The sequence below is a fragment of the Balaenoptera borealis genome, assembly GCF_965194805.1.
Source record: "Balaenoptera borealis genome assembly, chromosome: 6".
Lineage (NCBI taxonomy): Eukaryota > Metazoa > Chordata > Mammalia > Artiodactyla > Balaenopteridae > Balaenoptera > Balaenoptera borealis.
The window spans coordinates 7,844,371-7,866,906 of record NC_138863.1 but is presented as its reverse complement, the minus strand read 5'-3'; the positions used below and the strand labels follow the sequence as shown (position 1 = coordinate 7,866,906).

The following is a 22,536-nucleotide window of genomic DNA, read 5'->3' as shown; positions in this document are numbered from 1 at the left end:
AGTCCCACTTGTTTATTTGCTTGTTTATTGCTTTTGTCACCTTTGCTTTTGAAGTCAGATCCAAAAAATCATCACCAAAACTGATGTCAAGGCACTTACATGTTTTCTTCTAGGAGTTTTTTTTGTTCCAGGTCTCACATTCAAGTCTTTAATCCATTTTGAGTTGATTTTAGGTATGATATAAGATAGGGGTCCAGTTTTATTCTTTAGTTTGCGGATGTTCAGTTTTCCCAACACCATTTATTGAAGAGACAATCCTTTCCACATTGCTCTTTTGTTGTAAATTAATTGACTACATATACCTGATTTATTTCTGGGCTTGCTGTTCTGTTCCATTGATCTATTCTGTCTGTTTTTATACCAATACCATGCTGTTGTGATGACTATAACTTTGCAGTATAGTTTGAAATCAGGGAGTGAGATGCCTCCAGCTTCGTTCTTCTTTCTCAAGATTGCTTGGGCTATTTAGGATCATTTGTGGTTCCATACAAATTTTAGGATTGTTCTCTTTCTGTGAAAAATGCCATTGGAATTTTTTTCATTGAGGTACAGTTGATGTACAATATTATATGTTTCAGGTGTACAACAGAGTGATTCACAATTCTTGAAGGTTATATTCCATATATAGTTATTATAAAATATTGGCTGTATTCCCTATGTTGTACAATATATCCTTGTAGCTTATTTTATACATAGTAGTTTGTACTTCTTAATCCCCTATTCCTATATTGTCCCTTCCCCCTTCCCTCTCCCCACTGGTAACCACTAATTTGTTCTCTGTATCTGTGAGTCTGTTTCTTTTTTGTTATATTCACTGGTTTGTTTTATTTTTTATATTCCACATATAAGTGATATCATACAGTATTTGTCTTTCTCTGACTTATTTCACTTAGCATAATACTCTCCAAGTCCATCCATATTGTTATAAATGGCAAATTTTCATTCTTTTTTTATGGCTAAGTAGTATTCCATTGTGTGTGTTTGTGTGTATGTATGTATACCACACACATCTTTATCCACTCATCTGTTGATGGGTACTTACGTTGCTTCCATATCTTGGCAATTGTAAATAGTGCTGCTATGAACATTGGGTGTATGTATCTTTTCGAATTAGTGGTTTTGTTTTTTTTGGATGAATACCCAGAAATGGAATTGCTGGATCATACGGTAATGCTATTTTTAGTTTTTCAAGAAACCTCCGTACTATTTTCCACAGTGGCTGCACCAATTTACATTCCCACCAAAAGTGTTCCCCTTTTTCTACATCCTCACCAACATTTGTTATTTGTGGTCTTTTTTGGATTATAGCTATTCTGACAGGTGTGAGATGATACCTCATTGTGGTTTTAATTTGTAAAACTGCCATTGGATTTTGATAGGGGTTCAGCTGAATTTGTAAATTGCTTTGCGTGGTATGGACATTTTAACAGTATTGTTTCTTCCAGTTCATGAGCACCCAGTATCTTTCCAATTATTTGTATCTTCTTCGGTTTCATTCATTAGCATCTTATAGTTTTCAGTGTACAAGTCTTTCACTTCCTTGGTTAAATTCATTCCTAGGTATTTTGTTCTTTTTGATGCAGTTGTATATAAGATTGTTTTTAAATTTCTCTGATAGTTTGTTATGTAATGTATAGAAATGAGACAGATTTTTGTATTTTGATTTTGTATCCTGCAATTTTACTGAATTTATTTATTAGTTTTAACAGTTTTTTGGCAGTGTCTTCAGGGTTTTCTATATATAATATATCATCTGCAAGTAGAGATAGTTCTACTTCTTCCTTTCTAATTTGGTTGCCTTTTATTTCTTTTTCTTTCCTAATTGCTCTGGCTAGGACTTCAATACTATGTTGAATTAAAGTGCTAAGAGGGAGCTTGCTTGTTTTGTTTCTGATCTTAGAGTAAAAATTTCTGCTTTTCACTGTTGAATATGATGTTAGCTGTGGGCTTGCCACATACAGCCTTTATTATGTTGAGGTACATTCCCTCTGTACTCACTCTGTTGAGAGTTTTTATCATAAATGGATATTGAATTTTGTCAAATGCTTTTTCTGCATCTATTGAGATGATCATATGATTTTTATTTTTTATTTTGTTAATGTGGTGTATAACTTCCTTATTTTAAAGGTGAGGGAACTAGGACATGTTTCAAGTTAGACGTAATGTGACGTGTTTCAAGTTATGTATTGAACAGCAAATCCAGTATCTTAGTTCTTGAAGGCTCTACCTCTGTGACCGTTTCTTCATATCACAGGCTTTCTGGAATCCAGAGGATATAAGTGCATATCGTTTGGTTATGTTGTGGATGCAGTTTGGATCAGGACGGAGGAAACTGAGAGTAGGTAAATTTCTCTGGTTCTAATTAGAGGTATAAGCTGATATTGAAGATAGTAGGGAGGTGTAGGGGAGAAATTCATTTAGCCACAAATGTCTACTATGCCTGTGTTTATGCTGTGCCCTGGGATGTCCTTATCACAGTTTTCTTTGTTTTGGGTACTTACTTCCCAGAAATGGCTTCCTGCTGTTCCAAATTTTCTAAGACTCATGCTGTTTTACAGCCTTCCTCTTCCTTGAAACAATATGAAGTTAGATAATATCCCTCCTTTTCCCAAGTGTGGAAACAGGATCTGGACTCTGTATGGTTGAAAGAGTGTAAAGCCAGGTTGAAGTCAATCATTGATCACAAAGAATCTTTGGGATAAAATGTCCACAGATAGAAATACTGACTAAATGGTTTAGGAAAGCATTTGAAAATTAAATGTAATAGGTATGGCAGGTAAATGCATGTAAACATGTTTGATCCATAAAACAATTTTATTTGTGCCTATTTTTAAAAAATAGCTTTATAACTTATGGCTTCTTCTGTTTTACATCTCTGGTCCTGAGTTCATAGTATTGTATTCTGGAAAAGCTAGAAATATTAAAATAGTGCATTAAGGGTAAAGCATCTCTCAGTGTTTCCATTATAAAATGCAATTTTAAAGGGTTTAGAAGTCAGCTATAAAAATTTGTTCTTGGCTGATACTTTGTATACAGAAATCTCTGCCCAGGGTAATTTTCAGAAGAATTTTTGCAGTGGCATAAACTGTGAGGTTATATGGCCGTACCAGCTTACATTGAGCTCATTTTTTATGCTTCTATCAAAGTGGGGGAAAGATGACAGCTTTTAAAATGATTCAAATAAAAGAGTATGAAAATTATATTTCTAGCCCTGTGCTTTTAGAAAATTTTGGTTAAAAAAATGTTACTGTACCATCAGAAGACTCACCATTGGCTTAAGTATCCAAATAATAGCACCACTTAACCCAGTGTAAGCCCCAAATCTAGATGACTTTAGAATAATTCTTTTAAAACCAGATTTTAACAGCTGATTTTGAAAGTAGTATTTGGGCCATCAGTGACTATGTAACCCCAAAGAGATCCCTTTGGGCCGCACTTGTTGAAAAATAGCTTTCTGTTTGGTACTTGAGCTTAGCTGTCTGCAAAGCAAGGAAGGAAGTACTAACGGGAAAGCAAAAACATGTTTCTTACATGACTGGAGACTTACACAGTGAAGCTGGAGAGCCTCTTGTTAATGTAACGTTCTTCCCAAAGCTTTGGGTAGGTCTTAACTTGAAAAGAAGATTGACCACAATGCAGATAAGCTCCTTGCTCTTACACTGTTGTGAATACACGTGCACATACACTTCCACTGCACTTTACAGCTTGGCCAGGTTTCTTTTTCTTTTTTTTTTTCCTACTTCTTCTTCAAAGCTAAATCACATAAGCAGATTTCCTCCAGGGATAATTTTATATGTGGTAGCCAGACTGGTCTTAGAGTTCACAATAGCTTCCTCTGTTGTGTCAACTTCTGAACCTTGGAAGTACAGTTCTGTGCATAGAGCCCATAGGGAACATTTGAGGTCTTGTCGGTTTGAAATGAAATATGACTTTATGTGAAATATGAATTGAAAATGATATTGGACTATATACAGTTGTTCAGAAATATAGTCTCCCTGGTGGAGAAGGAACTGCCTCATTAGTGAAAGTCTGCCCCACCTTATTATCTGAAGTAATGATGCTATACCACACTCAGGGCCGAACTAGGCAAAAAGAACAACGGGACCAACAGCAGAAACACGTTAGTTTTTGCTATGAAAGAAAACAACTTCCTTACACAAATATACTTATCAATGCTTATTCAAAGATCTTAGGAGATTTGCTTTAGGTTTGTACGGTCCTCTTCTCCGCCGGCCGGGGCCTCCAGCTCTGGGTGTGCTGAGGTAGAGGAAAGCCTGCCTTGGCTTCAGCGATTGAGGCATGTTGCTTTCTCTGGAGTCATCTATGCTGAGAGGCCACTTCTCCATCCTTGTCTGGTCCAAGTTTAGGTGGCTTATTATAGGGAGAGACAGGTGCTCATGCTGTCATGACCCAATGATATGGAAGTGATAGTGGAAATCTTAAAGGGAGAGAAGGGCACTACCGTACCATCGAGCAAGTGTTTGAATTCACAGTTCCCTGAGAAGTGGGTATGTTTAGTATAGAGATGCCTTTTTGGGGAAAGAGTAGATTATGTAATTTTCCAGAGGAGTAATCTGTTACTATCCTTATTTTGCTCCATTGCCCCAGATTTGGCCAGTGGACGCCCCCTAAGTTGGTTCCTGTGTCATTTTGACATGTTCTTGTCATCCTTTGAACACTTTATATTCTGGAGATGTTCCAGCCTCATCTTTCCCTGTGTTAGCCAAGAAATTAGCCATATTCTAAGAAGTCCTGGTACCTTTTAGCGCATAAATCCAGATGCTCCCAAGCCTTCTCAATGAAGAGAGCTAAGAAATATAAGTATGCATATTTACTTATATTTATAAGTATGCATATTTACTTATATCTCCTGTGTCTGTCTGTCTCTCTGTCTGTCTGTCTGACTAGGTAGCTACCTGCCTACCTACCTATCTTGAAAACTGTGAGTTTACACTAAAAGCTCCAATTCCAGTGCAACACCACAGGGTTCATTATAGTTTCCCCTTTTCGGTATTTGTAACTCTCTTCTTTAATGATGAGAAACCTGGCTCTTGTCCACATATTTCCTTATTTGCTCATCCCTGTTTGTAACCAATATGCTGACATTGCTGGCCTGCTATTCTACTAGGTCACCTTTCTTACTCAGGCTTCAATCCTTGCCTCCTCACTCAGGCTGTGATTCCCCATCATTGTACCATATTATTTTTGAGCTTGTGTTCTTTTAAAGTTGGGAGTTCTAGCTTTTTTACATGGAATCCTATAGCCGGTTAATCAGTGGCACTTGATGTACAAGAACCTCGGCTCTACCCATGTATAGAGAATTGTATCATTTCTATCCTTTTTTTTTTTGGCTGCGCCGCGTGGCATGTAGGATCTTAGTTCCCTGACCAGGGATCGAACCCGTGCCCCCTGCAGTGGAAGCACAGAGTCTTAACCACTGTACCTCCAGGGAAGTCCATATCATTTCTATCTTGATATTTGTCTTGATGGCTATCTTTCTTTTAAGCATCAAGTTGAGAAAAAAGAAAAGAAATAAACTGTGTGTGCATGCATGTGCATTTTAACTAAGGTACTATGGTTGACATTCAAGGCTGTCTTCGGCAAGGAAGAGCTCAGTCTTCCTTTTGGATTTGTGTGTGTATGGTTTTTCAGAAGTGCCCAGCTCTAACTACATCTGTCTACTTGTTCCTCAAACATGCCTACTTCCTGGACTTTTTCTATATCATCTTTTTCATAATATCCATCCTCTTGACACATGCTGTTAACCACCATCTTTCTAAGCCCTTCTTGGTCATCTCAGCAGGAAGCAGTCATTCCTTTTGTTGGAGCTTATGCCATTCAAATGATATTTACTTCTGCTTAAAGGTATTTGGGAATGTGCTCTGTGGGTCCTACTTATTTCCAGGTATCAGTAGGCCAATACTAATGATAATATTTTTGAAAGTATTTTGTTAACTATTAAGTGTCACCTCACTGTGCGGAGGAGTTATTTAATGCCTAATAGATGCCTTGCAGATTATAAGATTTTAATAAATGTTTATTGGATTTTAAATTTTGTCAGAATGAAAAATATTTGGTATTTTCAGTTGATAACTTTGGCTCATACTTTCAATGTTTTAATTGAGTTTTTGCTCCCCACTGTATATAGATGCTGAGCTTGTTTGGCTTGGGTACAAAGAGATTTATTTGGTTCACATATTAGCATATAGTAAAATTTACCCTTTTTAGCATTCAGTTCTATGAATTTTAAAGCATGTATAGCTATGTGTAACCTCTACCACAGTCAAGATGGAAAACAGTTCCGTCCTACCCACAAATTCCCTTGTGTCTCTTTTTAGCCAACACTTCCCCTTACCCCACAGCCCCTGCCAACCACTAATCTGTTTTATGTCCCTATGGATTTGTCTTTTGCGGAATGTCATATAAATGGAATTATTTTGAGTCTGGCCTTTTTCTATTAGCATAATGCATTTGAGATTCATCCATGTTGTTTAGTGTTGCTAAATAGTATTCCATTGTATTGATGTCCCAGAGTTTGTTTACCCATCCACCAGCTGAAGGACGTTTGGATTATTTTCAGCTTTTGACCATTAAGAATAAAACTGCTCTGAATGTTGCTGTACGTGTCTTTGTATGAACATATGTTTTTATTTCTCTTGGTCAGATGCCTAGAAGTGGAATTGCTGGGTCATATGGTAAACATATGTTTGTCTTTATAAAAAACCATAAAGCTGTTTTCCAAAGTAGTTGTACCATTTTTCACTACCATTAAAAATGTATGAGAGATTCAGTTTCTCCACTTCCTCACCAGAATATAGTAGTATTATTTTAGCCATTCTTGTGGGCGGATAGTAATATTACTTTTTGTTGTTGTAGTTGTTTGTTATCTTTTGTTTTGCATTTTCCTGATGAGAAAATGATATTGAACATTTTGTGTGTGTGTGCTCATTGGCCATTTATATGTATTTAGTCTTTTCTGAGGTGTCTGTGCAAGTCTTTAACCCATTTTTTAATTGGTTTGTCTTTGTGTTAATGAATTGTAAGACTTCATGTGCTATGGATAAGGACCTCTGAGATATATATGTGTGTGTGTATATATACATTTATTATTTATTTCAGATCTTCTGTGTTACTGTTTTTTTGTCTAGTTGTTTTATTACTTATTTGATAAATATTTATGATTGAGGATTTGTTTATTTCTCCCTTTACTTTTGTCAGTTTTTGCTTCATCTGGTTTGAAGCTTTTTTTATTAGGTGCATGTACATTTACAGTCATTATATCTTGCTAATGCATTGACTCTTTTATTAATATGAAATGATCCTCTTTGACACCTGTAATACTTTTTTTTCTTGAATTCCACTTCGTATGATGTTAGTATAGCTACTTCAGTTTTATGAAAATGTTTTCAAAGATGGGAAATGATAGAGAACATCTGTATGATGACATGAGAAAGTTTATCATGTAGAAGGAGGGGGCAGTGAAATAGTGGGGGAGAAGGTACTACCCAATGAGCAAAGCCCTCAAGGCAAGAAACAGTATCCAAAGCTGGATCACTCTATCTGTGGTTTGAGGTGGGAAGAAGGAAAGGATGGTTGCAGATACAAGTAAATTTTTTAGAGTTGGCCATACCTTAAATCTATTTAAAAAATCTAGCAATAGGCACACAGCTTATAGTGTGCCAGCAACCACTAATCAAATGTGGTTTCAGTTTTTATTATCAGTACATGAATGTGGTAGTTCAAGTGTTGGCTGACTTTTCAGATAATTGTGGTTAATCTGTTATTAGTAAATTGGCTATATGGAACATCCTTAGGCTCTGGGATTGTGGCCCTTACATTAATGTCCTGAATATCCCTTGCTTTGAAAAATTTTCATTGTGTACTGTCTGGTTTTGTGAAATGGTCTACAAATTGAGCTTATTTTTCAGTGTGGTCCAGCATATTGAAGTGTGTCTCAAGGATGTGAAATTCATTTTGCTACAGGTGGTGTGATGTGAAGGAATCTGAGGTCAGGTACTGCAGCTAAGTCTCTCTACATGTAAAAACTTCAAATACAAATAATCTTTATTTGACATGTGCTCTACATCCATGAGCATGTTGTTTAAACTTTTTAGGTTGTTTTCTTTCTTGAATGATGTTAACATTCTTGCTTTGATTCCATGTCAAAAATGGTTGTGATTCTAAAAGCGGAATGATCTTTGATTCATGGAAACAGTTTGAAATTATTACTAGTAGGCTTCTACTATGAATAAAAATACAAAAAATTATCTTTCAAAAGAACCCCACTTTGAGCATTTCTAAGGAGACTTCAACTTTGTTCGTTACTAGGATTGAAAAACTGGCCACATTCCTCAGATGCAGGGGAGTACTGTGTAGTCCACCCCCTTGCTACAGCGATGGATTCAGGCCTGGGCGTGTGACCAAAGTCAACCCCAGCAGCCTAGTCCTGAGACTTTTTTGCAGAGCACCTGGGCAAGAATTTTTCTTTTTTTTTCCACTGTGGTCTCTAAGAGGATGGGATATATTCTGAAGCTCCTGGAATCCTTCTTGACACATGAAGAGAGAGGCTGCCCTGCTTTTGGAGCTAATATTGAAGAAATCTGAGAGCGCCCCACTGCCCCCCCGCATCACTCCCTCCCTCTGCAAATATCAGATGGGCCTCTCAGTATGATCAGATTGACTCAATTATGTAAGCTAATCAGTTACTTATGTAAGCTAATCAGCCAATTCAAGTTAGTTTTTCTGTCTCTTGCAGCTAAAACACTTATTATTAATACATTGAGTATGTTTTAGAGACTTAAGTCAAAGTACGATAAAGAGTATGGTTAAGAGAAAAGCAGTCACTGTGTACAAAGTTACATGTAAATGTATGTATTCTTTCACTAAATCTCAATTATTGTCTGTTCCTTCCATGAACTCTGTTCTTGGAAGTTCTTCTGTCTAGTTCTTCTCTCTCTTGGGAACTCTCCCCTAGGGCTTGCTTTCCCAGGTTTGTTTCTATCCACCCTCTTGCCTGACTTTATTTGTTCCTGAGTTTCGGAACTTTGTGTGATATTCTGCCAAATTCTCTTCCCCACCTCTGCTCATTTCTAGCATCAAAGTACATGATACCTTGCTACGGAGATTATTCTAGTTGGAATCTACTGTGTTCTGTGAATTGTCTCTCCTCTAGGGGAAGTATGCCTGCTTCTTACTCTCTTTGGTGACTAGGCACAGACGCTTGGTTGTATCAGGGTGAAGTTGTGGTTAGTTAGTTTCTTGTGGTGGCCGTGCAGAAAAGGAGAGAGGGCGTGTGTTACAAGACACCCGTAATTCTGTTTCAAGTCCCGTGATCTCTTCGGAACAGTGTCCAGAGACCCTAAAGCCAGACTCATCAGACGTCTGCACTCTTCCTCTCCTTCAGTCCAGGCCTGCTCTGCACAGAGGGCTCCTTGACAGATACCGATCATTTCTCCAAGAGCCCTGTTTCCTTTTTTTCTTAAAATATTTTTTAAAAAGAATCAAACAATTTAACAAGGGAGTTATATGGTTTTCCTTATTGTACTCACAGAGAAATAGAAAAAGGGAGACAGATCCTGCTGTTCTAAGTTGTTAGAAACCTAATTTTGAGTTGGTGTGATCTAAGCCAGGAAAGAGTTTGCAGTGGCCAGTGAATGGTGTATAATGGAAGGAACTGGCAGATAAGATTAAAATGGTTAAAAAAGGTCAGTGGACATTGAGAAGGTCAAGGTCTTTGAATGATAAGCCAAAGAACAGAGAATTAGTTTCTCCAGGGGAGAGAAATCCATGAAAAATTTTGAGTAAAAAGGTAGTTTAATCAGATCTCTTTTTTTCTGGAAGTTTGTAGGATGGTCCTGAGAATACCAGGGAATTTGTGGAAATATAAGAGCTCTTGTAAAAAGACAAGTGAAGGATTTGGTGAAGCAGTATGTTTGGCAGTAGCAAGAGTCAAATATGGTTGTGAGGTTTTGAGTTTGAAAGGCCTGGAAGAAAGTGGTCATGGTGTTAATAAAAAAGAGAACTTACTAGAGAATGGACTTGAGGATATGAGGAGGGGGAGGGGTAAGATGTGACAGGGTGAGAGAGTGGCATGGACATATATACACTACCAAATGTAAAATAGATAGCTAGTGGGAAGCAGCCGAATAGCACAGGGAGATCAGCTCGGTGCTTTGTGACCACCTAGAGGGGTGGGATAGGGAGGGTGGGAGGGAGGGAGATGCAAGAGGGAAGAGATATGGGAACATATGTATATGTATAACTGATTCACTTTGTTATAAAGCAGAAACTAACACACCATTGTAAAGCAATTATACTCCAATAAAGATGTTAAAAAAAAAAATAGAGAACAGGAAGGGGAAGTGCTTTGAGGGGAGGGACTAGAGTGGTGTTTGATGGTTTGAGTTTAAGGTGATAGTAGCACATTAGCATGGAATTGTGTCGGAGACATTGTGTTAGGTGCTATATTAAGTATTGGGAATGTAACAGTGACCAAACAGGAGAAAAAGTCCCCACTTTCATGGAGCTTGTGTTTCACCGGGAAAGACATAATAATGTAAATAAAATACCATGCTCAATAGTGGTAAGTACTGAAGAGGGAAAATAAGTAAAATAAGGGAGATATGAATTTGGGGGTGGGGTTGAGATTTTAAATAGGGTGACCGAAGAAGGCTGCCTTGAGAAGGTGACGTTGAGTAAGAACTGAAGGAAGTGAGGGAGCTGTCCTCGGGAAGATCTTGGGGAACAGTGAATACATGCCTAACGTGTTCAAGGGATAGCAAAGATGCTGAGGTGGGGAATAGTTGGAGATGAAGTCAGCAGGATCACAGGATGGGGGCAGAGATCAGGTAGGGCCTGTGTATCAGTCAGGATTTGGGTTTTAGCTCTGGTGGAGGCAGAAAGCCTTGCAAGATGTAGAGCAGAGAATTGACATGATATGACTTACATTTCATAGGCTCACTCTGACTGCTGTGTTGGGAATACATGGAAAGAGGAGAAGAGTAGGAGCAGCCCCCTTACAAGGCTCTTGCCTGTGTCCAGGTGAGGGGTGATGGAACCTGACCCAGGGTGGTGGCTATGGTGGCAGTGAAGACAGAGTGATAGGATGAGCTGATGGATGTGATTGGGGGGTGGGGGGGGGGGAGGGAGGGAGGAATTGACCCATTGATAAGGATAACAAGATTTTTGGCCTGAATAACTGGGAAGATTGGGGATAGTTTGTTCTACTCCTGTTAACTAAATAAAGGCACTCTTGGATTAACTACCATAGGCAAACAAAGTTCCCAATTAACATATATACCTTTAAGAACGTCTGTAATATGTCTTTAAAATGATAGTATCCATGGTCATGTTTTAAAATGAAAGAAGCTTATTGGCAAGCCTTGTCAGGAACTCCCTGTGGAAATATCAATTGCTTTTCTTGGCTCCAAGGTATTTCCTGAACAGTGTATTATACTTTGTCCCAAGCATGCCATTAAGGGATTTGAAAGTTTGTTAAAACATGTGTGGCAAGTGAGTGCTGTCACTTAAGCCCAGCCAGAGAAGCCAAGAAACGAAAAGCGGCTCCTAGGTGGACTTCACGACATGCATTAGCTCTGAATCAGAGGCTCAGGTAGTGGGATAGGCAGGGCATTATCTCCTGTGCACAAAGCCTTCAGCTGACACTGTTGTAAACAGCCCTTTCAGCAGAAAGTGCCTGTGGATATAGGCATATGTAAATCTTTTTGGAGAAGCTCCATTTTACCAAGTTGATAGCAACCCCTGCCCCAGGGGAAAGTCAGAATTTATTTGCTTGGAACAGAATTTTCCAGTGCTAATATAGACTTGTTGTTTTTATGAGATTTAAAATAGCACTCTTCAAAGATGGCTTTTATGTTCAAGGAAGGGTTTTTTATATCAGTACACAGGGAGACTATGAAATGTTTCATGCTTGGAGTTTGGGAATGTTACTTGGCACTTTTATTTATGATTCCATTTAAATTGGTTACAGGTACTCTTGCTCCCCAGTTTTGAAATACATTATATTAATTATAAAAGGAGGGAGAAGAAAAAAACTAATTGTTTTAAAGTGACTGGTTTCTTGACTCTGTTGAGTTTGAATTGCTCTTTGCAGTTGATCTGATTTACAGCTCAGTGTAGACATCCCCCCACGCTCCTTCTCAGGGACGGATTGGTACTTCACACTCTGAAGAAATCAGGAAACATCGCTGGAAGCTGTGCTCACATTTTGGCTTTCTCGTCTTCAGGCATTCGTGATTTTTCTAGCTAAAAATGTTGTTTTAAATTGGTGACAGTGAACTTTATGGTTACATTTGGGTCCATATTGAAACTGGAGTTATAATTTAGATATGAAGGTCTAGAATTATTTTAGAAAAATGCATTTATTTAAATGTCTTCCAGTTTTATTCATTTGCATGTGTACTTATATTTGCTTCTTATGGTGATAAGTTTCAACTCTGATAAAATAACTGGTGGCGCATCCCTGGTTTCCAGACAGTGTAGTAGTGGAGGGCAGTGCAGTATCATGCAGTATCATGTAGATAAGCATCTGAATTTAGCTGGCTCTTGCTGCTTGGTAGTTATTTATTTCTTGTAATTTTTTTTAGAATTCTTCTTTTACAGCCAATTCAAGTCTTTCTTATTCTTGTCAGAAGAAGAGAAAAGGAAACTAATATTTATTGAGCATGTTTTATATGCCAAGCATTTTGGGAGCCTCTGGGGAATATGAAAAATGAATGTGGTATGGTTTGCTGTCTGGTGGAAGAGAGAAATATGTAGACAAATAAATGGAATACAACTTGATCAACAAACTTATAATGAAACAATAGGTAAGGAATAGCAGTGGAACAAAGGAAGGAAACAGCATTTCATAAGAGATGGGGGAGTTGAGTCAGAGAAGCAGTCACAGAAGAGCTGGATCTTGAATTTTGATTATTTGCCAGGCAGGCAAAAGATACACAGGTATTTCATGCAGTGGGTGTTAGTGGTGGGAGATGTACATGCAAAACTCACTCTGAATCTGTTTGCAGGAAATCTCCCATAGGAGTGTCCAGGACTGAGAGCTGGACTTAGAGCCCTAGATCTGTGGTCATGTCACAGCTCTGCTATTTAGTAGCTGTGGGATTGTGATATGTCTGAACCTGTTTTATCCTGTGAGATGGAGATAATTATTCTCCTATGTATCACCCAGGGTTGTTGTGTAGATCAAATTAGTTAATGTGTGTAAAGCACAGGGAAGATAGTGCAATATGAATGTGAAGAGTGATAATAGAAGTCTTAGTGTTTAACGTGTTCATAATTATATTTAAATTCTCTCTGCTTCACTAACTCCTATTCCTTGTGAAACCCCCTTTGAGTCTTTTCTCAGTGCTCTTTTCTCAGCTTCTCTTTTCAGAGAAGCTTGGCCTTTGCTGAACCATTGTGGTTAACTTCCTAATTTGGATTTCTGTCCTCCAGTTCCCATCTCCTGATCTACATTTCCAGCTACCACCTGGATGTTCCCCATCACCTTGGACTTCCTGGTTCTAAAGACTAAATTTGTTTCCTCCTATACAGATTCACTTACAACTTTGTTCCTGGCACCTGTGCTAAGAGCTTTTCATATATTATCTCAGTTCTCCAATAATCTTATGATATTGGGTACTCTTGTCTCCATTTTAAATATAGTGAAACTGAGATTCAAAGAGATTACATAGCTTTGCCAAAGTGGCATAGCTACTAAGCAGCAGAGCCAGATGCAGACCCAGGTGTGCTGACTACAGTTCCTTCTCTTAACCACTTTTCCCTACTTCTCACTTTACTAACTTTACAGTAAAGACCAGACTCGTTAACTTGGAATTCGGTGCTCTTCATGTTTGCTTCTTCATCCTCTTTTCTCACTCTTACTGTACATTTTCACTACTACTTGCCTTTCCTGAAGGAAAATTTGTATTTTCTTATCTCCTTGCTTTTGCATATGTGTCCTTTCCCATCTTAGTCTCCTTTTCCTGTGTTCACCTGTCAAAATCCTGAGGGACGCAGGGCAGTGTAGTGGAATAAGCCAGGGCGAGAGTTGAGTAGATCTGTTTTCTGCTTTCCCTCACAGTCTTGATCTGTTTCACAAAGGGCTGGACCAGTTTACATTTATACCAGCAAAGTATCACTGTACATTCTTGCTGACATTTGGTATTGTCAGGATTTTTAGCTTTTGCCTGCGTGTGGGTTTGTGGTGTTATCTCATTGTGGTTTTAATTTGCATTTCTCTGACAACAAATGAGGCTGAGCAGCTTTCCATCTTTTTTGTCTATTTGGCAATAAAGATTCACTATTTTGTTAAGTGCCTTTAAGCCTTTTCCCCATTTCTCTATTGGATTGTCTTTCAATGATCTATAGCAGTTCTTTATATATTCTGGATATGAGTACTTCAATGGCTTATCTTTTTAAATTTCTTTTACATTATTTTAGGATAAAAGGAAAAATTTAATTTTAATGGAGTTGAATTTATCATTATCTTCTTTCATGGCAGTGCTTTTTGGTTATGTTTAAAATGTATTTCCCTATATATTTTCTCAAATATTATTTTCTAAAATTCTGCCAGCCTTTTATTTATTTATTTATTTATTTATTTTTAATAAATTTATTTATTTATTTATTTATTTTTGGTTGTGTTGGGTCTTCGTTTCTGTGCGAGGGCTTTCTCTAGTTGCGGCGAGTGGGGGCCACTCTTCATCGCGGTGCGCGGGCCTCTCACCATCGCGGCCTCTCCTGTTGCGGAGCACAGGCTCCAGATGCGCAGGCTCAGTAGTTGTGGCTCACGGGCCCAGTTGCTCCGCGGCATGTGGGATCTTCCCAGACCAGGGCTTGAACCCGTGTCCCCTGCATTGGCAGGCGGATTCTCAACCACTGCACCACCAGGGAAGCCTTCTGCCAGCCTTTTAGATTAGCGTCTTCCTTAGACATTTTCCATTCACATGGTTGCATCATGTCTCTGATTTAGAAAGTGTTCTTGTCTTCGAATTAGGGATATTCTATAGGGCATTTTGCTATGCCTTTGCTAACACAGGGTTCCCCTTAAAGTGCAGAAGTCATGCTACACCCACCCTCCTTTCCCAAAAGGTGTATCTCTTCCTCTCTGTGTCTCAGAGCTCAAGATTCTGGGCTTAGGCCTATTCCTTTCAGTGGTAAGCTTCTAATAGCCTCCTCTCAATTTCATCCCTAGTGGTTTTCAGGGTTCCTCCCAAGTACTACTGAAGAGGCCACATTACTGCTCTCCATCCGCCAGAGATTGCAGCCTGTTGGAGAAAGGGGATCACCTTTTTCCTTCATTACACTGCCAAACCACTCTGTCGCCCAATTTCACCTTCCAAAAGGAGACAATAGGTAGATTACAGATGTATCCATGGTAAAACTAACTTCAGGGTATATCTGACAAACATTTCTGTGTGTGTGTGTGTGTGTGTGTGTGTGTGTGTGTGTGTGCGCGCGCGCGCGCGCATTTGTATTTTCACTGTTTATTTTATTTTATTTTTTTTAATGCTTTTTTTTCTTTTTTTTTTCACAGTTACATTTAATTAATTAATTAATTTATTAATTTTTGGCTGTGTTGGGTCTTCGTTTCTGTGCGAGGGCTTTCTCTAGTTGTGGCAAGCGGGGGCCACTCTTCATCGCGGTGCACGGGCCTCTCACTATCGCGGCCTCTCTTGTTGCAGAGCACAGGCTTCAGACGTGCAGGCTCAGTAGTTGTGGCTCACGGACCTAGTTTCTCCGCGGCATGTGAGATCTTCCCAGACCAGGGCTCGAAACCCGTGTCCCCTGCATTAGCAAGCAGATTCTCAACCACTGTGCCACCAGGGAAGTCCTCACTGTTTATTTTTATTAACAGGGTTATGTGTTGCTCATCCTATCCCGTTCATGGAACAAGACTTGAGAGTGAAAAAGTTCTGTATGACCCAGCGATTTGGTTCCCTCACTAATCTGTTTCTGTCCTGTCCTCCAGAGACTAGACTAAATGTCCAAGGGAGAAATAATTCCAGTTGCAGCGTGCACTCAGAATAAGAAGTGCAGTCAGCTGCCTCTCTCTCTCAGGTCTGTGGAGGAAACCAGAGGAAGTTTTAAAGTCCTCAGTTAACCAGGTCAGTAATATATCCATTTTCCTGAGGCCTCCCTCCTTTCACTCCGAGCCCAGAGCTCTCCAAAATACTGATCAACCTGAACTGGTAGCCACCAGCACCAGACTTTTTACTCCCCTTACTCTTAAATTCTTATAGAGTACTTTCTGTCTACTTGTAGTTGTGCAGTTTTCTGTGGAGGAAGGAGTTATAGCTTTCATCTGATTCTCAGCAGGATCTGCTAAACTTCAAAACTGAGAACCACTGAGCTAGACTTTTCAACTTTTTCAAGGTCAGTCCCACAGAAGAAGGCCTCTTACTTTACAGATCTAGGGAAAATTGGGCTTCTACTTTCTAATCCACATATTCGTGTGTCTGGAAACTGTTCTGAAAACTCTCTTGCATCCTGATAGTCTTTTATATTCCTTTTTTCATTTTTCTACCCTTTTATCTATCAAATAATGTTTATTCATCAAATATTGAGCACCTAGATTGATTATGCAAGTTGCCATAGAGTATACGGAGATATATAAGATATTATTGGTGAGCAAACAGTCTGAACAGATGAGGTAAATCACATACATAGATAACACTAGCGAAGTGAAAAAAATGAGAAGTGCCGTAGAAGAGGTATGTATAAATTGCTTTGGGACTTAAGAAAAGGAAGAAATTACTCTGGTCTGGGGCAGGTAGCAGGGCATGAGGAGGAGCTGATAAGACTATGTGGTGGATTCTGGGTTATAGAAAATCCAAGGCATTTGGACTAGGTCTTGAGAGATGGGTAGATTTTAGACGTGTGGAAATGTTAGATGCAGTATGCCATCTCTGGTTCTTTATTCTTTCAGATGAGACTTGAGTATATAATGTGACTTCATGGAGTTTGTATTTATCAGGGAAGATAGACTCTGAACAGGTCATTTCCTACTTAATTGCTGTTCATTCATTCAACGTATATTTGAGTGACTACTAAATGCTATTCCTAACTCTTAGAATATAGCAGTGAATAAAATAGCCTCTGTGCTTATGAAACCCACATCCTAGTTGGGAGACAGAAAGTATATAATATATTGTCAGGTAAGTATATAATATATTGTCAGGTAGTGATAAGTGCAGTGATGAGAAATAAAGCAGGGTAAGAAGATAGAGTCATAACAGTGAGGTGGGGCTGTTTTAGTTAATGTGATCAGGGAATGCCTCTCTGAGAGGAGGATATCTGAGCAGAGACCTAAACAAAATGAAGAGAGCAGTCCCTATGAATAGCTGGGCAAAGAGTTTTCCAGATAGAGGGAACAGCAAATGTAAAAATCTCAAGATGGAAGATTTTAGTATTCTAGGAATAGCAAGAAGATCTCTAGGATTGGAGTGTAATTTGCAGAGGAAGAAGTTGTAGAAAATGAGAATGCAAAAATAGATATGGGCCAGATTTGACAAGACCTTGTGGCATGGTGATGGAAGGATGTTGGGAAGCTATTGCAAGAATGACATGATCTGATTTGTTTTAAAAAGATCACTCTAAGGCTTCCCTGGTGGCGCAGTGGTTAATAATCCGCCTGCCAATGCAGGGGACACGGGTTTGAGCTCTGGTCTGGGAAGATCCCACATGCTGTGGAGCACCTAAGCCCGTGTGCCACAATTACTGAGGCTGCGCTCTAGAGCCCACGAGCCACAACCACTGAGCCCGTGTGCCACAACTACTGAAGCCTGCGCACCACAACTGCTGAAGCCCGCACGCCTAGAACCTGTGCTCTGCAACAAGAGAAGCAGCCTCAATGAGGAGCCCGCGCACCGCAATGAAGAGCAGCCCCTGCTCGCCGCAACTAGAGGAAGTCCGTGCGCAGCAACGAAGACCCAATGCAGCCAAAAAAAAAAAGATCGCTCTAGTTCCTTTGGTCCAAAATAGAAGTCAGGAGACCAGTTATTACAGTAGTTCTGCAAGGAGATAAAGGTTGCTTGGATTTTTATAGTAACAGTCGAAATGGCAAGAAGATATATTCTACAGGCAGACTCTCTTGATAGATTGGATGTGGGGTGTGAGAGGGAGAGAGTCAAGGGTGATGCCCCAGTTCGGTGCCATCTGCCGAGAGAGGCAGTGCTGGAAGAGGAATGGGTTCTGGTGGGGACCAAGGGTTCTCCTGTTTGAGGCGCCAGCTGACATCCAAATGAAGATGTCAAGTAGGCAATTGGATATGAGTCTGGAATTTGGGGGAAGGGTTGAGGCGAGGCATTTAATTTTTGGAGTTAATAGCATATAGAGAGATTTAAAGCCATGAGACTGGATGAAATCATCTAGGGAGTGAGTGTAAATGGATCCTCTCCCTAGTGGTGTTTAACATCTTCCTCTGTTACCTATATCAGGTCAGATTTAAGTTCAAGTTAGGGGAAAATACTTCACAGATGGTGGTATTTACTTCCTAATTATAGTACATACATCAGTATAGTATTTACTTCCTAATTATAGTACATCAGGAAGTACTTTGGTTCTTTCTCTTTTTATGATATTTGTATTAATCAGTGGGTTCAGGTATTGCTGCTCTGATCCATCTATTATAAAACTCCATCGCCATCAGCATTTAGCAACCATCGATGATCATCTTCTGCATCTGTCATTTCAGCAGGGATATCAGAATGGTGATAATGAAAGTCTTTAAGTCCTTCCTTCTTAGTTAGCTGAAACTCTTCTATAAAGAAGAATTACCTCATCAACTGTTTGGCTAACCTGAGGTACATTTTATATAGGACAGGTAGGATAAATGTTTAGAATTTTCTGAGGTTGACCAGAGAGAGCCCTTTCATGATGATTCCTGAGTCCTTTAGATGAGACTCTAGTAGCCTGTGATAGCTTCCTTGTTTTTCCCATATGACAAGATCTTCCAGGTTCTTTTTTTTTTTTTTTTTTTTTTTGTGGCTGCATCTAGTTGTGGCGAGCGGGGGCTACTCTTTGTTGTGGTGCGTGGGCTTCTCATTGCTGTGGCTTCTGTTGTTGTGGAGCACGGGCTCGAGGCGCGCGGGCTTCAGCGGCTGTGGTGCATGGGCTTAGTTGCTCCTCGACATGTGGGATCTTCCCGGACCAGGGATCGAAACTGTGTCCCCTGCATTGGCAGGCGGATTCTTAACCACTGTGCCACCAGGGAAGTCCCCAGGTTCATCTTGTTTGTTTCCTTTTCTAGACTTGAATTAGCCATTTCTCGAAGGAGTTCCACAACCCTCATTCTTAACCAGTATGTGATATGGAATGGTTATAGAGTGCCTTTTGTATCCTATGACTTTAAGGTGATCTTTTTTCCCCGTAACATTTATTTTATTCTTGTTTGTACTGCGATAACAAAAACAGAATGAAAATACTTTCAAAATGCAATGTATTAATTTATATTTTAATTATACAGTTTTGAATGACTTGATTTATACATTTAACCCTGCTACCATACAGCATTCTCTGCTTCAGTAACTCAAAAGTGAATTTAGTGCCTAAAACACTAATTCTTGAGTATAGCTAATCAAAACCATGGAGATTATCATAAAATCAGAACTGGGTTGGTTTTGAAATGTGCTGTACAGTTAAGCTTGCTGTACTCTGGTCATTGCTTTCCACTGTGCTCTTTTTCCCATTGACTTTTCCTTGAACTTTGTATGTGTAAGCCAAAGCACAATTCTTAATACGTAGGTAGGCAGAATCATGGTGATCACAGAATTCTCTTTATATTTTACTCACACACATATACATACATACAAAGACTACCTTTCACTGTGGGATAGTTGAGCCTTCAAATTTTATAAAGTCAAAATTCTGGTTACCCTCTAATATTTTCTCCTTGGTCTGTGGGAACCAAATCCTTTCTGAAACCATTAGCAGAAGAAATAAATACATAATAGAAAGTAAAGGCCTGGAACCTTTGTTTAACATCTTTCCAGAAGACTACATTTTACCTTATATTCTAACTGTAGCATGTCAGTTGTTTTCGTTCACCCCTGCCCCCAGCTCTCCTTTCTGAGATAAAGTTTGTATGGGATGACACGTAAAAAAGAACAGTAGACCAGTGATTGTGTTGTAGCCACCGTGCTTTAGACGCAGGGTTATGCACATGTACCTCCTGCCTGTGCTTTGGGCTGTTCTGACAATGCCCAAGGTTGTGTTAATTCTTTGAGGATGGTCAGGGGCAGATCTTCCTAAATGCTATTGAATTTGCTCGGCACATTTAAAGAAATTGAATGGATTTGCTGATTTGAGTGATGTCAGATTTCTTTTTTTTCTCTAATTTGTCAGTGAATTCTCTGTTTTTTGAATGATATATTTTGGGTCAGGTATGAAACCAGGATTCATGTTTCAAGGCAGAAGTGCAGGAGAGCTGGTTTTGTAATTGTATATTAATTTAAAACTTAGCTGTTGCTTCACTCTTATGTTCTCATGCAGGAAGAGGCCTAAGGGGAATCTTTTTAGAGATTTCTGGCTTAGCCACTTGAACTTTTTTTTTAACTGTTAAAGAAAAGGAGCCTTGTTTGTTTGGACATAATGAACAAATGTGGAAATAATGAATAAATTAATGAATGAACAAATGAATAAGTCAGTGAATCTGACAAGAGTCAGATTTCTGTTATCACATTTTCATGAAGTCAGATATTTTAAAACTTTGGGAATATATTTTTAGAGTCTATATTCTGATTGTGTGAATATCTCTAATATTTTCCTTTGATTTTCTGGGTGGATATTATAATATTCATTGGGGACAGTTATGTTAATTGGAATCTATGACATTATAATGTTTGGAGAAAGATTTCTTTTAATAACTTTTTGTGCATTGTATAAAATGAAGATCTTTCATTAAGCATGATCTTTGTGTGATCTAATTTGAACATTAATCTGGTTTGTTGAAAGCAGGCATCTAATTTGAAACCTCAGAGTTAAACTCAGAAAAATATTAGACTTCTCAATTATAAGCACATAGAGAAACTGCGAGAAGCTCACTCCATGCAGGTCTCTGCTCCAATGTCGCTTCTTCCAGGAGGCATCCTCCCTAACCACCCTACTGGCAAACTAGCCTCAGTTTCCAATAACCAGCATTTTCATATTATATATTTTTTTCACTAGCACTTATCACTATTAGACTTTTGATTGTGTACACCGCTGCTTCCTTGCCACCTAGAGCAGTGCCTGGCACCGTGAAAGTTACTCCGTACGATTTGTCGAATGAGTAAATTGTTCACCATCTGTCTCCCCACTAGAATGTAGGCCTCATGAGGGCGCGTGGCATGAGGTTGGCCTTCCAGCATTTGTTTGAAAGAATGAAACGAATGTGCTACCAATAGTGATCAAATTCATATACACACACACGTATGTATGATCACATCTTGATTATATGTTTAAATTGCACATAGATTTCTCATCCAGAAATAGATTATTAGAAGGATATGGTGTTCTAAGTAACATCTAGAACCTACAAAATCTGCTGTCTTTTTTGCTAATGTAGATGGGCAGATTTACATATAGGGTCACCTTTTTTTTTTTCAGTGACTAAATAACACTGGTGTATGTTAATATTGTGCCCATAGAAATCAAAGGGTACTGTCATATGAGTGTCATGTGACTAACTCATTGAATGGATTAGTAGTGGATTCTTTTCTCCTATTTGCTTCATTTTTGTTAAATTGAAAATTTTTGACATATTGTGTAATGCGCATTCTTATTTCTAGTGTAAATGTCTATCAGTTGTGTGCTTTCTATACTGATCTCAGGCCTCAAAATGGAGAATTAAGGATTTATATTTTTTATGGGAACGTTTTATAAACTCTTGTTCACACTTAATTTTTTTTCTATTTCATCTTACATTCTTGTGGTTTCATTTGGGAACACAGTGACAAACTATGTTGAGTTCTTTTATCATTTCCTAGCATACTAGTTGGTCCCATGTGATGGACCTTTTGTGAAGCAGTGTGGTACTTCTGGTATTCAGGGCCTTTGTGGGAGAGAGGATGAAAATATACATCAGAAGAATGAGAAGTGGATATAGCATTAATCTTGGGCATCTTGAAGAGCTGGATTGATCGTAAGGTAATCTGTGCATCTAGAAAATAAAGATTCTTTTTCAAACTACATGGTGAGTGTCCAGTGCTTCTGAATGTGCAGTTTTTTCCTTAGGAAAGAAAAATGAAAAAAGAAAAATCTGCACTTTCCCATTTTTCCGTCCAGTGATTTAGCAGAACTTTTCTCTTTTCTTCAGGTAATTAAACCGGAGAGCAATGATAAAGAAACAGAAGGTGCCTATGAATCAGATCTCCCTGAGGAGCTCTGTGGAAGCCATCCCCTGCAACAGTCCCTGAAAGGCTATAATGACAGTCCTGATGTCATTATAGAGGCTCAGTTTGATGACAGCGACTCAGAAGATGGACATGGCAACACGCAGAATGCTCTGGTTGATGGTGTTAAGAAGCTCTCAGTTTGTGTTCATGAAAAAGGTGA

At 38.9% G+C, this 22,536-nt stretch overlaps 1 protein-coding gene across 5 annotated transcripts in view; it reads left to right on the top strand.

Annotated features, from left to right (window-relative positions):
* Nucleotides 1-22,536, top strand: part of DIS3L2 (DIS3 like 3'-5' exoribonuclease 2) — a 370,836-nt gene that overhangs the window by 101,761 nt on the left and 246,539 nt on the right. For all 5 annotated transcript variants that reach the window (XR_014245636.1, XM_082395568.1, XM_082395569.1 and 2 more), the window contains exon 6: nt 22,298-22,532. Coding sequence is in view for 4 of the 5 variants with exons in the window: in XM_082395568.1 (XP_082251694.1) it covers nt 22,298-22,532 (235 nt within the window). In the remaining variant the exon portion in view is untranslated. The remainder of the gene's footprint in view (nt 1-22,297; nt 22,533-22,536) is intronic.